The sequence below is a fragment of the Muntiacus reevesi genome, chromosome 5 (assembly GCF_963930625.1).
Source record: "Muntiacus reevesi chromosome 5, mMunRee1.1, whole genome shotgun sequence".
In the NCBI taxonomy this organism is placed as follows: Eukaryota; Metazoa; Chordata; class Mammalia; order Artiodactyla; family Cervidae; genus Muntiacus; species Muntiacus reevesi.
The window spans coordinates 39,986,276-39,999,471 of NC_089253.1; the positions used below are offsets into that span (position 1 = coordinate 39,986,276).

At 56.4% G+C, this 13,196-nt stretch overlaps 1 protein-coding gene and 1 long non-coding RNA gene across 2 annotated transcripts in view; both read left to right on the plus strand.

Annotated features, from left to right (window-relative positions):
- The window catches only part of LOC136169673 (uncharacterized), a 45,571-nt gene extending 45,332 nt beyond the window's left edge, over positions 1 to 239 (plus strand). The window contains exon 3 of the long non-coding RNA XR_010663427.1: positions 105 to 239. This is a non-coding gene — a long non-coding RNA (uncharacterized lncRNA). The remainder of the gene's footprint in view (positions 1 to 104) is intronic.
- A 970-nt stretch (positions 240 to 1,209) lies between these two features.
- Positions 1,210 to 12,571, plus strand: SPINDOC (spindlin interactor and repressor of chromatin binding). Its single transcript, XM_065937588.1, has 6 exons — positions 1,210 to 1,532; positions 4,909 to 5,238; positions 5,313 to 5,444; positions 5,577 to 5,714; positions 5,822 to 6,022; positions 11,813 to 12,571. The coding sequence occupies exons 1-6, from the start codon at positions 1,406 to 1,408 to the stop codon at positions 12,022 to 12,024; spliced, it is 1,140 nt and encodes a 379-aa protein (XP_065793660.1). The 5' UTR covers positions 1,210 to 1,405; the 3' UTR covers positions 12,025 to 12,571.
- Positions 12,572 to 13,196: the final 625 nt, after the last annotated feature.

Here is a 13,196-nt window from a genome sequence, read left to right on the forward strand (position 1 = left end):
GAGGGGGTGGAATTAAGGGAGAGTGGGGGAGAGGGTCATCCTTGGGAAGCTTGGACCACGAGGAAGAGAAATAACCTGGCTTTGTCCTGCCTTCTACCTTCCAGTCTCCTGCCTCTGTCTCCGTTTCGCCAAACCCAAGGCTGAATGAAGACAGCTGTCCTGGAAGCCTGAGAAACTGCACCCTGCAGGGCAATACAGAGCAGAGCAGAAAGGCAAGGAAGGGGTCTGCAGCAAAGGGAGTGAACAACCTTCCGACAGAATTAGGGTAAACAGAGTTAGTAATACCTTTATTCTGATCTCCTCTATTCTGATCTGGTACAGTGGCATTTTAAGAGGGATTTTCAGTGTCAGGCATGTCCTTCACTCAATTCTCCTGAGGGCTTCTACAGCAGACGGAGATGCCCATTCTCTGTCGCAGAGGTCAGAGCTCAGCCAGACCGGAGTGATGCAGCAGCGTCATGGCAACTGGACTCTGGTCCGGGGCTCTCAAGGGCTTCCGAGTGACCTGAGGAGGCAGGAGCACGATGTCTGGACTCGCGTTTAAAAGATGGAAATCACAACCCTCGGCCGGTTGACGCGCGCTCAAAATACTCCACTTGGCATCTTCATCCTTGTCCAGAAGGCTCCACAATTTTTTTTAATAAAGGATGAAATAGTCTAAGAAAACAGATAACGTAGCCAAGGTCTCAGAGCTGGCAAATCTTAAGGAATTCAGTCTCTACTCTTCCCACGCCAAAGCCCTTTCCGCTCCCCTACCGGTTCTTCCCTTGCCCGGGGGCATCTTCTGGCTGAGGAAGGCTAGTTCAGGGAAAGGCTAGAGTCGGGGTTGATCAAAACCCTGGGGCGCCTGGTAGCGCTCTACGTGCAGGCAACGTGCCCGATCGGCGTCTCAAATGGCGGGAGACCCGTCAGGCTCGGCTGGCCGCCTCCGGACGCTCCCGGCCGGCAGAAGCTCAGGGTCCTCTCCCGCGTGCCAGCGACCCCCACCCCTGCGCCCCGGGGCAGCCGGAAGCCCGCGGTCCTGCCCGCCCCCGGCGGGTCCCAGGGATTCTAACGGAGCCGCGTGCCCGGGGCGGGGCCACACGCGATTGGCCGCGCGGAGTAGGGGGCGGGCCCGCGGCGGGCCGGCCGGGCGGGCGCCGACAATGAGCCTCCATAAAAGGGAGCGGCGGGGGGCTGGGGCCCCGGATTGAGCCCTCCCCCCCCCCACCCCGGGGTCCCGACGGTGTAGGTCTCGGGGAGGCCCAGACGCGCCCGTCCGCAGGCCGGGCCGGCGAGCGGCGGGCGGCGGGGAGGGGACTGCACGGGGCGCGAAGTGGCAGCCGCCCTCGGCGCCCAGGCCTGCGCGCCGTCCTCGGCGTCCGGTCACCAAGATCCCACCCCGCCCCACCCCCCCGGCCGCGCCATGGCCCTGAAGGCTGAGGGCGCCGCGCTCGACTGCTTCGAGGTGACGCTCAAATGCGAGGAAGGGGAGGATGACGAGGAGGCCATGGTGGTGGCCGTAATTCCGCGGCCCGAGCCGATGCTCAGAGGTGAGGAGGGGAGGGGATCCCGCTTCCGCGTCACGGTCCGGGCTCGGCGTCCCCTCCTCAGTCGGGGGTCCGGGTACCCCTCCCCCACCTCCAGTCTGGTGCCCAACCGCCTCCACCCGACTCCAGCCTGAGGCCCGGGCGCCCCCTTCCTCCCAGAGTCTGAGGCCCTGGCGCGCTTTTGCTCCTCCCCCACACCAGGGTTTGGAATCTCAGGCCTCCCCGAACTCCCCCTCCCCCGCCCCTGCCCGGGGTCTGGAGCCTTCGATCCACGCCCGGCGCGCTCCGGATGTTCCGGTGCCCGAGCGCCCCCTCACCCGGGCCCAGCACGACGGCTTCGAGGTGACGCTGGCGGGTACTCCGCCCGGGAGGCAGAGGCAGGCCGAGGGGCGTCAAGGCCTTCAGGCCGGAGGCAGGGGCCCTTCCCCTCAGGGTTCGGAGCGACTCGGTGGGTGGAGGCAGGCGCCGGTGTAGCCCGCCGAGAGGTGGGTTTTAAGGGCCTTCCAAGCCTAAAGCTTTCTGCACTTCCCCGCCACCATCCCCAGGCCTTGCACACGCATAAGCCACAGGTGTCAGATTCTGGCGCTAGAGGGGTGCAAGGGATTGCTTACGGCACCCAGTTTTGGGAAAGAAATGTTTGCTACAGGCGCCCTCGGCCACTCTAAAGGGAGATGAGCCTCGAGAGGGGATTTGAAGAGCAATGTGTAAGCACTCACTTTCCCTTCCTCCTCCACCGATTTTTCCAGCCCTCAGGATGTTGAGGGCCCTAAGAAAACAAAGGGCCACCTTCGTGGAAGACACACTATTCATGAAAATGCAGATCTTTGCATTCCTGGATACATCTTCTCTTAGTGGGGACAATACCCAAAAAGCTTGAGAGCAATGCCGTTAGCTAAAGCAGAACATAATGACGTGTCCCTCCACCGCCTCTATTCCTTTTTGGAGGGCTTTAAAAAGAGGGAAATAAAGCATTTTCCATCCAGAAGAGGTTCTCTCCCTATCTTTGATACCATTTATTGAGTGCTCAGTGCCAGACTGTCTCAGTTAACCCTCTCAACAACTGCGAGAGCATTCTTCCCCGGAGAAGTGGATTCATGCAACAAGTATTTAGGGGCACCTCTTATATGTCAGGGCTTCACAGATAGTGCAGTGGTGAAGAACCCGCTTGCTAGTACAGGAGACACAAGAGATGTGGGTTTGATCATTGGGTTGGGAAGATCCCCTGGAGCAGGAAATGGCAACCCACTCCAGTATTCTTACCTGGGAAATCCCATGGACAGACGAGCCTGGCAGGCTGCAGTCCATGGGGTCACAAAGAGTCAGACACAGTTGAGCACGCACACTTGCATGTCAAGCACTGTTTTAGGCTGGGCATGCTAATTAGCGTAAACAAAGTGGAAACCCTGCTCTTCTGGAACTTGTGGGTATATATTAATGACCAGAGATAGATGAATATAGATAAATGTATAATTCAGAGAACACTGAATCAAGATAAGAAGAGTGAGAATGGTTTATTTGGAGTATCAAGTGGTCAGGAAAGTCTTCTTAATACGGTGAATTTCGAACACAGACCAAAGGAAGTGAGGAAGGGAACCCTGTAGATTATTGGAGGTAAGGCATTTTAGGCAGAGAGAACAGCAATTGCAAAGATCCTGAAACAAGCTTCTTGAAAGATTTGGTTCAGGGGGTAAAAAAAACACAAATTCAAGGTTTTTGGCTTGAGTGACTGGAAGGATAAACTTCCCATTTGCTGAGACAGGAAGACTGAGGGGCAGGCCTGTAGGAGGTTACAGTTTGAACAAGACAAGTTTGAGATGCACATTGAAGCACAGAGGTCCGATGAGAAATAAGACACGTGAATCTAAATTTCTTGGGAGTGACTGGCTAGAGGTGTAGACATGGGAGTTGTCAGCAGGCAGGCTTTGGAGCAAGACCACCAGAGGAAGGAGGTGGATAGAGAAGGGGTCCTAGGACTGAGTTGTGAAATGCTCCAGGGGTTCCAGCTTGGAGACTGAGTCAATCCTTACCAGACATTGCTGAATGCCACGGCATGCCAGGCACTGGGCCGATTGCTGGAGATACAGGTGCGAAGGATCAAAAAACCCATGCTGTCGCGGACCTGCGGCGAAGTGAGGAGACACAGGGAACAAGGAAAGCACATGTTTCGTCAGGCAGCCTTGTGGGCTCTGGAGGAGATGAAGTGAGGGGAACAGGACACTCAGGTGGGGCTGCTGACCGCTTTCTCAGGGACGGCAGAGAGGCCTTGGTGAGAAGACCGTTCTCTCGTAGAGAAGGAACTGGCACGGGTGCTCGAAAAAGAGCCCCCGTGAAGTAAGAGAAGAACCGACAGAAGGTGATGCCCTGGAAACCAGGTGACAAAAATCAAGATGAAAGAAGTGATCTGCCAGGGGATGAAGTTGAAGCACTGACCACTGGGTGTAGCAGTGGTGACCTTGACAAAGCTATTCTGGAGGAGTGGTGGGAAAGAACTGCAGCCCCCATCACCTGGGGGAGAGGTACCGCCCAGGCTTGGAGCTAAACCTTCTGAGACCAAGCCAGTTCTCAGACCTGTATCAAATGCCACCTCTTCCAGGAAGTCCACAGGTATTAGAACCTCCCATGATTTTGCCCCATCCTCTCAAATGGGAGAGAGGTGCACCCACAAAGGATTAAAAGCTCTGAGCTGCCAGACTCACAAGAATCTGAGCCTGCATCCTTTGCTAAGTTGAGAACGGTTCCTATCCTGTCAAATCTTATGATCCCATGTACAGAGAGAACGGTGCTGGGGGGTGGACAAGGTCACTGCTGCCAAGGCTTTGGAGGGGAGGCCTCTTGACGGGGCCTCAACGAGTGGAGTACCGGGCCTGGATGCCCTTTGCTGACCCAAAGCTCATCGAGCATCTCCTCCCTTGCATGCCAGGCCCTGCAGGAGAATAAGATGACAAAGTTTGCTGTTCTTGTCTTTGAGGAAGTAAACACTGTCAGAAGTCAGATGTAGATACAGTCAACTGCCAGGGATGGGTGGGTGGAAAGGCTTCACAGGGCCAAGGATTTGAACAGGACCGTGAAAGAAGTCGAGTTTGCCAGACTGACAGGGTGGTCTGAACAGGTGTGCCCAGACCGGGCCATGCTGGAATGCAATCTTTGGAAAAACCTGTTGGACCTGTGGTCGGAGACTGGATCGGGCTAGTGGGATGTGGTGGCATGTCGGCTGTGTTTATTGTGGCTAATGTCTTGTGGGCTCCAGAGCGGGGAGAAAAGAGACACTAGATGGGAAAGGTCCTTCCTTGTACATGCCACCAAGTTTGGGGAGCCCTGTTCTCTCTTGCCGGTGTGGGCACCTCTACTGATAACACCTCCCCCCTCCTCTCCTCCTTAGTGGCCCAGCAGGAAAAGACCCCACCGCCCAGGCCCAGCCTGCTGGAGGCGGGCAGTGATGGCTCTGAGGAGCCCAAGCAGCATGTGTCTTGGGAGCAGGAGTTTCTGGTGGGGAGCAGCCCGGGAGGCAGCGGGCGGGCGCTGTGCATGGTCTGTGGGGCCGAGATCCAGGCCCCCTCGGCAGACACGGCGCGCGCCCACATCCTGGAGCAGCATCCTCACACCCTGGACCTGAGCCCTTCCGAGAAGAGCAACATCCTGGAGGCCTGGAGCGAGGGGGCGGCTCTTGTGCAAGACTTCCGAGCGGAGCAGACGTCCCCACACCACTCAGGTAGTGGGGGCGGGCGTGGGGGCGGAGGGGAGAGTTGGAGTTTGTGGTTGATCACTGGCATCTGCCCGCTTCAGACTCAGGCCAGGACTCCGACCCGGACCCTGCCAGGATGCCAGCAGAGATCGTCGTTCTCCTCGACTCCGAGGACAACACATCCCTCCCCAGGAGGACCCGGCCCAGGGGACTTCGCCCTCTGGAACTTCCCGGTCAGTCATCCCACAGCCAGTGAGGCCAAGTTGGGGTGAGGGTATCATGAGCCCCGTGAGCTGCTCGGCAGGTACCCTGCAGCTCCGAGATTGCGGGAGTCAGGCCTCTTAAAAAGGTCTTATCTTTTGCAGTGACCCCTGTCCCAGAGCCAGTAAGCAAGAAGCCCCGTGGTCAGAGATGCAAGGAGCCCTCTGGGGAAGAGCCGGTCAGGAAGAAAAGAGGCAGGCCTATGACCAAAACCCTGGACCTAGACCCAGACCCTGACCCAGGTGAAGGAGCGTGTGGGCTCCGAGGGGAAGCTGGGGCTGGAGGGGTCGGGGTGGGGTGGCAGGGGTCACGTGCACCTCAGCCGAGGCTGATCCCGTCCTTCCTTCAGACCCCCCCTCACCAGACTCGCCCACGGAGACCTTCGCTGCTCCCGCAGAGGTCCGGCACTTCACGGACGGCAGCTTCCCGGCTGGCTTCGCCCTCCAGCTCTTCTCCCACACCCAGCTCAGGGCCTCAGACCGCAGAGACTTGCCCAAAGAGGGGAGAGGGGCCGAAGGAGGCCTCCTCCAGCCGGAAAGCCCCTCCCCAGGTGAGCGCCTGAGCGGGGGAGGCCGCGTCCCCGGGTGGCTGGGCTGAGGGCAGGCAGCTGGCCCGAGAGCTAAGGTTTGGGCACGCTCCTTGGGAGCATCCTGAGTTAGCATTAGGTTGAGTTAGGCCAGTGTTCCCCAAAGCCCGACAGCATCACCACAGTCATGGTTGATTCCAGCTAGAACCTGAGATGCCCACCCAGGGGCCTAAATGGGACTGATAACAGGAGACGGGGGTCAATGCGCCACAGACCCTCAGCTCGGGGTATGTCTGGTAATAGCAGTGAGCGCTTGTGTTTATATCATGTTCTCTTGATTTTAAGAAAATTTTATATGCAGCTCATTTGGCGCTTATAAAAGTGTCTTTTTCCAAGCGGACAGGCCGAGTCTCGGAGAGGTGATTCCTTTTTCACGTCCATGTGTTCCCTTCCTATGGCTGCTCTAACAGATTGCCACAAACTCAGTGACTGACAACAGCACAGATACACTGCCTTTTAGTCCAGGAGGCCAGAGGCCTGGTACAGGAGGTGTCAGTGGGCTATAGGCAGGGTGTCGGCAGGGCCAGTTCTTTTCTGGCTCCTAAAGAGGGAGTCTTGCCTCTTCCAGCCTCTCGCGGCTGCTTCTATTCCTCAGCTTGTGCTCGCCTTCCGTCTTCAGAGCCAGCCGTGGCCAGGCTTTCTTGGGATACCATCTTTGGTTCTGGCCCTTCGACCTCCTCTTTCCCCTTTAAGAACCTTTGTGGTTACAGTGAGCCCGCCTGGATCATCCAAGGCTCCATTTAATTTTAAAGTTGGTTGATTAACAAAACGTCAGTTCCTTCTGTAGCCTTAATTCTCCCCACCGTGAACGTACCACATTCACGGCCCTGGGGGTTAGGACGTGGACATCTCTGGGGGACTAGTCCTCTTGCTAGGACAGTCACCTAACGCGGCAGTAGCAGAATTGAGCTGACACTGGTCTGTGTTCCATCTCGGCACCGGCTGAGCCTGGTTCCTCTCTCTCCATCTCGCCAGGCCAGGCCCTGCTCGTAGCATCTCGGGTGCAGAAAGTGGTTCTTGAAGGAGTGAATGTGGCACACACAGTACCTCATCCCGGCCTGCCTGATGCGGGCACTTGGAGTTGGAGCCCTGAGAAAGACGGCACAACGGGTGCTGGAGGCTCCCCAGAGCAGGGCTCCCAAAAGGGAGGTGTGCCTTTTGCATAAAGAAAAAGCTTCACTTCCCTTCAGCCCACGTCACTCACTGACCACTGTCAAAAATTTGGCTTATATCCGTGCAACCTCTCACAAAGCTCTGTGTGCAAATAGGGGCCCATATTCTCCCGTCTATTTATTTTTTACCCAAAGGGGCTCTGCTTTTTCCAGTCTGAAGGCGGGCCTCACCCCTGTGAGGTTTTAACTGTCTCAGGTTTCAGCTTGAGTCACCTTGCAGTCCTGCCTCCCCAGGACTGCGCTGTGCCTAGACTTGTGTGTTTCCTGGTCCCCATCGTATTGTCAGCGGACCCCTGCTGTACATAGCTGACCTTTCCCACTGGCTGGTGGGTCTTCTGGTTTCATGCTAGAAGGCGGGGGCTTCATTTGAGCCTTGGGGTACCCTGTGCCCAAACTCCTCCTGTCTGGAGTGACCAGTAGCTGAGAAGAGCATCCCTGAGGTTTCAGATTCGTTTGGGGTGAGTGGGCAGAGCCTAAGACTTCGGGGTTCGGCTGTCTGAATGATTTGAAAGGGAAGGAGACGCTGAGCCATGTTCTGGCAGCGGCAGGGACCTGTAGAGGTTCCGGACAGTCCAGAAAGCGCAGGAGATGGCGAGAGACACAGCGGTACGTGTGCCTGCAGCCTGACCCAGGAAGCCCTGAGAAATGACCCAAGTGGCCCGGCTTTGGCCCCAGGAAACGCCCAGTCTTCTGAGGGGCCCAGGCCAGCACATGCAGACGAGGAGGTGCCCACGGTGGTTCTGAGCACGGCACGGCTCCAGACGGGTGACCGCAGGCCGGTTTGGGTTTTGAGAACCCAAAGCTCAGATGTCTCAGAAACCTGTGAGGCTTCAACCAGAATGTTCTACTTTGAGTTGTTTGATTTTTTTGAAGTTCTCCAAAGGTCTTGATGGACTAGAGATCCTACCATTTTAAAAAAGAAAATTAAAAATGAAGGATTTAGAAGTTGGGAGTCGGCAGGAAGTCACAGTGGTCAGCTGAGCTGGTGGCCGTGTGTGTAAAGCCGTCAGGGAAGGCTTGCTGGACGTTTGGGGCCTTGGAGGGTGAAGGCGCCCAGGCCAGGAGAGGCGGTGAGCCCTGCCAGCCCACTGGCAAGTAGTGGAGAGAAGCCTTCCTGGTGTTTAATTAGAATAAGACCTGGAGACCTGGCTTAGAATACCTCAGCTAGACCAGTGTGTTCTCAGCTGGACCAAGGAGAAGAAAGTGTGTGTGTGTGTGAGAGAGACTGAACCAAAGAGAAGACAAGGGGATGTGTGTGTGTGTGTGTGTGACTGGACCAAGGAGAAGTGTGTGTGTGTGAGAGAGAGAGACTGAACCAAAGAGAAGACAAGGGTGGGTGGGTGTGGGTGTGTGTGTGTACGTGTGTGTGTGTGTATGAATGCTTGAACCAAGAAGAAGACAGTGTGTGTGAGAGAGAGACTGGACCAAGGAGAAGAGTGGGTGTGTATGTACCAAGGAGAAGAAAGAGTGTGCGTGTGGGAGAGAGAGAGATTGGACCAAGGAAAAGATGGGGGGGGGGGGGTGTGTGTGTGTGTGTGTGTGTGTGTGAGTAACTGGACCAAGGAGGAGAGTGTGTGTGTGAGAGAGAGACTGGACCAAAGAGAAGATAAGGGGTGTGTATGTGTATGATTGAACCAAGAAGAAGACAGTGTGTGTGAGAGAGAGACTGGACCAAGGAGAAGACAGGGTGTGTGTGTATGTGTGTGAGCTTCATGAGTGGCAGGCTTTGTTCACTGCTGTATCCTCTGCACCTGGAACAGGGCATGCACAAAGAAAGCCCTTGGAAAAGATTTACTGACAGATGAGTGGATGGCAACTGCTTTCACTTGTCACTCTGGTGGTGACATTTCCAGAGTCTCTGCTCAGAGATGAGCCTTAGTGAAAAACGAGAGATGGGTCCCAGCCACCCCCTGGAGGAGGTGCTCACATTTGCACACATACGCACAGTGTGGAGGAAGAGAAGGGGGCTGAAGCTGGGGGAGCAGAGGGATTTGGGCCGGGCCAGGAGGCAAGTGGGGGCGGTTCTGGGCTTGGGGTGCTGAGCCCCTGTTTTACAGAAAAGGAAACTGAGCCTCGAGCAGCCTGTGTGTGTTTTGCCCGTGCAGCACGCAGCCTGCCGCGAGGGCCAGGGATCAAGTCTCTGTTGGACCACGAGCTATTCTTTCTTTCAGGTCTTCCCCATCAGCTTACATAGAGATGTTATTTCTCCCTTCTTAACCCTCATCTATCATAGCCTGTCACATTTGTCCCCAAACCTTTTCAGCAGAGCTGGAGAGCTTTTCTCTACCATCTCCAGTCTGTCTTTTGGAAGCCACTAGATTCAAACTCATGCTTACCACCTACATGTCTTTTTTGGCAAGATTGCCACTGACGTCCATAAAGTTAGACCTGGTGGTCAGTCCCTGTCTTTCCTGATCCAGCAGAAACAAGGAGCCTGTCCCGCCCTCCTTCCTAGAGGCTCATGCTGCCCGTGGCCTCTCTGGCTGCACCGTGAGGGGGTTGCCCCTGCCTCTCTTGCCTGTTCACTTCCAGCTCTCAAAAGTTGGATCATATGGTGGTTTTGCTTCCTGTTTCTAGAGTATTATGCTTCCTTCGGTCTGGAAGTTTGCCTGTTTCATTCACAGTAATATCCCCAGTGCCCAGCCCAGAATGGGTGCTGTCTATGTATTTGGCAAATGAATGAATGACCCAACCGTGAGTCAGGATCTGTACCCACAGCCTGGATGATCCCAGACTCGAAGCTTGTCGTGGTTCCACCTTCCCTTCTGCCTTGGGCCTGTCCCTTCGGTTCCAGCCTCTCTCTTGCGTAGTTGATGTGTCTGGTTGGTTGTATAAAAGATCCCCCAAACTCAGTGTTTCTGACAGCGTTTCTGAATGGAACCCCAGCCTCTTTACTCCCCCCTCCCCGTGCTTCACTTCCCTGGGAAGCTGGCTACCACGTTCTTCAGCTTGCTTGGACCAAAGCCTCAGAGTCGTCATCTCTCTCTCTCAGACCCCACTTCAGTCTGTCAGCAAATCCTGTTAGCCCCACCTCCAGGATGCTCAGGTTTGACACACACACAAACTGCATCACTATCTCTACTGCTGCTGCCTTCATCCATGGTTCCTTAACAGCCTGTCTCCTTGGCTTCTGATCAGTGCCCACTGGGTCAGTCTCCTGCAGCAGCCAGAGCCGCCGTTGAAAACACGGGGATCCTAGCACTGCTGCTCAGAGCCCCCCAGCGCCGTCACTGTCACTTTCCAGAGAAAAGTCAGAGTCCTCAGTGGCCTGGTGGGCCTCACCTTCCCTGCTCACCAGGGCGTCTGCATGTCCTCTTCCTCCCCTAGGAATGCTGTTCCCCAGCTAGACAGTGCGGACTCCTCATTTCCTGGACACCTTTGCTCACGGGTCACCTCCAGGTCACCTCAGTGAAACCCTCCTGTCCCCCACTCTGGTGTGCTTTTTCACTTTGCTTCCGTCCATGTGTATCACATTGCATTTTTGATTTGTTCATCCTGTTGATTGGCTCTCACTGCTGGAACGTAAATTCCAGGAAGGCCACTTAGTCTGCCCTGTGTCCTGGGGAACCCCCAGCAGCTAGACTAGCATGGGGCATAGTGTGGTTGCCCAGTAAGTTACTGTTGAATTAAGGAGCCCTGTGAGTGGGCCCCACATGTCCTCGAGGAGTGTAGAATGTGTCAGGAAGACAAACCAGCTCATGTGAATACAAAGCAGAGTTTGTTCAGGTGCACAACCCAGTGGCAGCCATTGAGTCGTTTTACATCCCAGCAAATGGTATAGCAAAATGGTACCCCTTTTCCCTGCCAAATCACTAAGTCTCTGGAAACAGGAAAGGCCAAAACCACAAGTAACACAGACATCACAACAGTTGCAGTCACTATTTTATGTTTTCTGGTTTTGCTTTTTGATATAACTTTTGGACCTGCTTGTGCAGCGCACTGGGTGGGGTTGCTTCCTGACGGGGCTGTCAGCAGTCCGCTTTCCCATCTTGAGATTCGATTTTGCCTGTTGTGAGTAGCTTCATGCTGATCATGTGGACACATGACCCCTGCATGGTCAGTACTGACTCGGGAGGTAAAGAGCCTGGTCGGGGTTGCAGAGCTGGATGTTAACCCCAGGACCCTCTGTGCGGTGCTCCCTCCTCCACCCTGCATATTCACCAGGGCAGAGCCCTGTTTCTCTTTCCTTTGGGGTGTTCTCCATCCCACCACCTCTGCCCACGCAGGCCAGAGCCCTTCAGGCTAGGATGCCCAGTAAGTTTTAGGTGAAACAGAGTCAGCTGAAGGTAGAGAGGTGAGGGGGGCGGAGGAGAGCACCAAGCATCCATGTGTGGAGTACACGCAGGAGGGAGGCTCCAGGGGGCCCCCGGAGGCGGGATGCCCCCGTGGTTAGCACTGGTCCTCGGGTGAACCAGGAGCAAGGCCTCCCACTGTCCCTGGGCTTCCCCTCTGACTGCAGGTCCAGAGCTGTGGAATGGAAGGCCTGGAAAGGGGGGTGTGGTTTAGAGACCTTCCAGGAACTTCCCTGAGCCGGATGGTCTGGAGGGCCCTGACTCTGCTCTCTGCCCTCATCCCTGCCCAGCTCCCCCTCCGGGGCTTCGCGGGACGCTGGATCTCCAGGTCATCCGCGTGCGACTGGAGGAGCCCCCAGCAGTCAGCCTCCTGCAGGACTGGTCCAAGCACCCCCAGGGCGCCAAGGGAGTGGGAGCAGGTGACGCCCCAGACTGGCCCGCGGTGCTGTCGGAACCCCGCAGCACTGTGGGGGCGCAGCCAGAGGCGGGGAGTGGCCTGTAGGTTCTTGCTTTTCTGGGGTGGGAGGGAGGGAGGGAGGAGGCAGTGTCCCCCTTGGGCTCATTACGCAGAGCCCCCCAGCTCGGCCGCCTGATAGAGTAGAACCAGGTGCCAAAGCAGGATGGAGGAGAGGAAGGTGGGTAGCATCTGCCATGACTTGGGGCGCTGGGAAAACGTCTCCTGGGAGCGAGGCGGGGGACCGCCCATGGCTGTCGTGCGGTAGGGCATTGGGCCTGTGGAGAACACCCACCCAATCCTTTTGCTGACCCCGACCTCTACTGTCCCCTGACCTCCTCCCGCCCTCTCAGCCCCCCCCCCCCATTCTCCCTCGGCACAGTGCCTTACACAGGAGGTGGTCGTGAACTGAGCCCCACTACCTCGGGGGACGCCTCCCCTCCCCCCTGCGCAGGCCCCCAGAGCAGGAGGCCTCCATTACCTCTTCCCGCTCCATCCCCACAGGTGGCCAACCGGTCGCTCACTTTCCTGTTCACCTCTTTTCCTGTTGTATATATCTCCTTTGTTGACAATAAATTATTTTTTTTTATGAAGAGAGTTCTGTCTGGGCCATCATTGGGGGGAGGGATTTGCTAGCAATCTGTCCAGCCCCCTAGAGTGACCCTGAGAAGCAGGATAGCTGAGAGGGGGTCCTGGGTGTGGGCCAGAAGCTGCGGCGGGGTGGGAGCAGGCCTTGTCAGATGGGCGCCTCAGCCCCTCCCCTCACCCCTGCCCTGATGGGGTCAGGAGCGCCTCTTAAACATACCTTCTGACTCACTTGGTGAACCTCCGTTCAAAACAGGCCACCCTGGGGCGCCAGGGAGGAGCTGAGACCTAAGGTCATCTTTCGGGAGTGCCCTGGCTGTGGCCAGCGTGCAGGGGCACCGATACCTCCCCCTACCCCGCCCCAGGACAGGAAGAAAGGCAGGCAGGCCACCTCCAACCTTTCAGCCTTGCGATCAGCCCCCATCTCCTTCGCTTAATTACAGCGAGCCTTTGCCTGGTTTTCAGGTTCCCTGAACCAGGAGATAATCCACTTTGGATCTCTCCCCCTGTTCCTTAATCCCTTCCCTCCTAAACTACCATCACCAGCCAAACCTGCCTAGGGTTGTGTTCTTCCTCTGTGATGATGGCGGCTCTCAAGAGAGGCACAGAGAGCTCTCAGATCCCTAACTTGACTG

Bases quoted from the DNA above. Each gene is read 5' to 3' on its own strand.
- SPINDOC (XM_065937588.1), top strand. From the start codon at position 1,406: ATGGCCCTGAAGGCTGAGGGCGCCGCGCTCGACTGCTTCGAGGTGACG. The intron at 5,445-5,576 runs GTCAGTCATCCC...TATCTTTTGCAG, and splicing joins TCGCCCTCTGGAACTTCCCG to TGACCCCTGTCCCAGAGCCA. The intron at 6,023-11,812 runs GTGAGCGCCTGA...ATCCCTGCCCAG, and splicing joins GCCGGAAAGCCCCTCCCCAG to CTCCCCCTCCGGGGCTTCGC.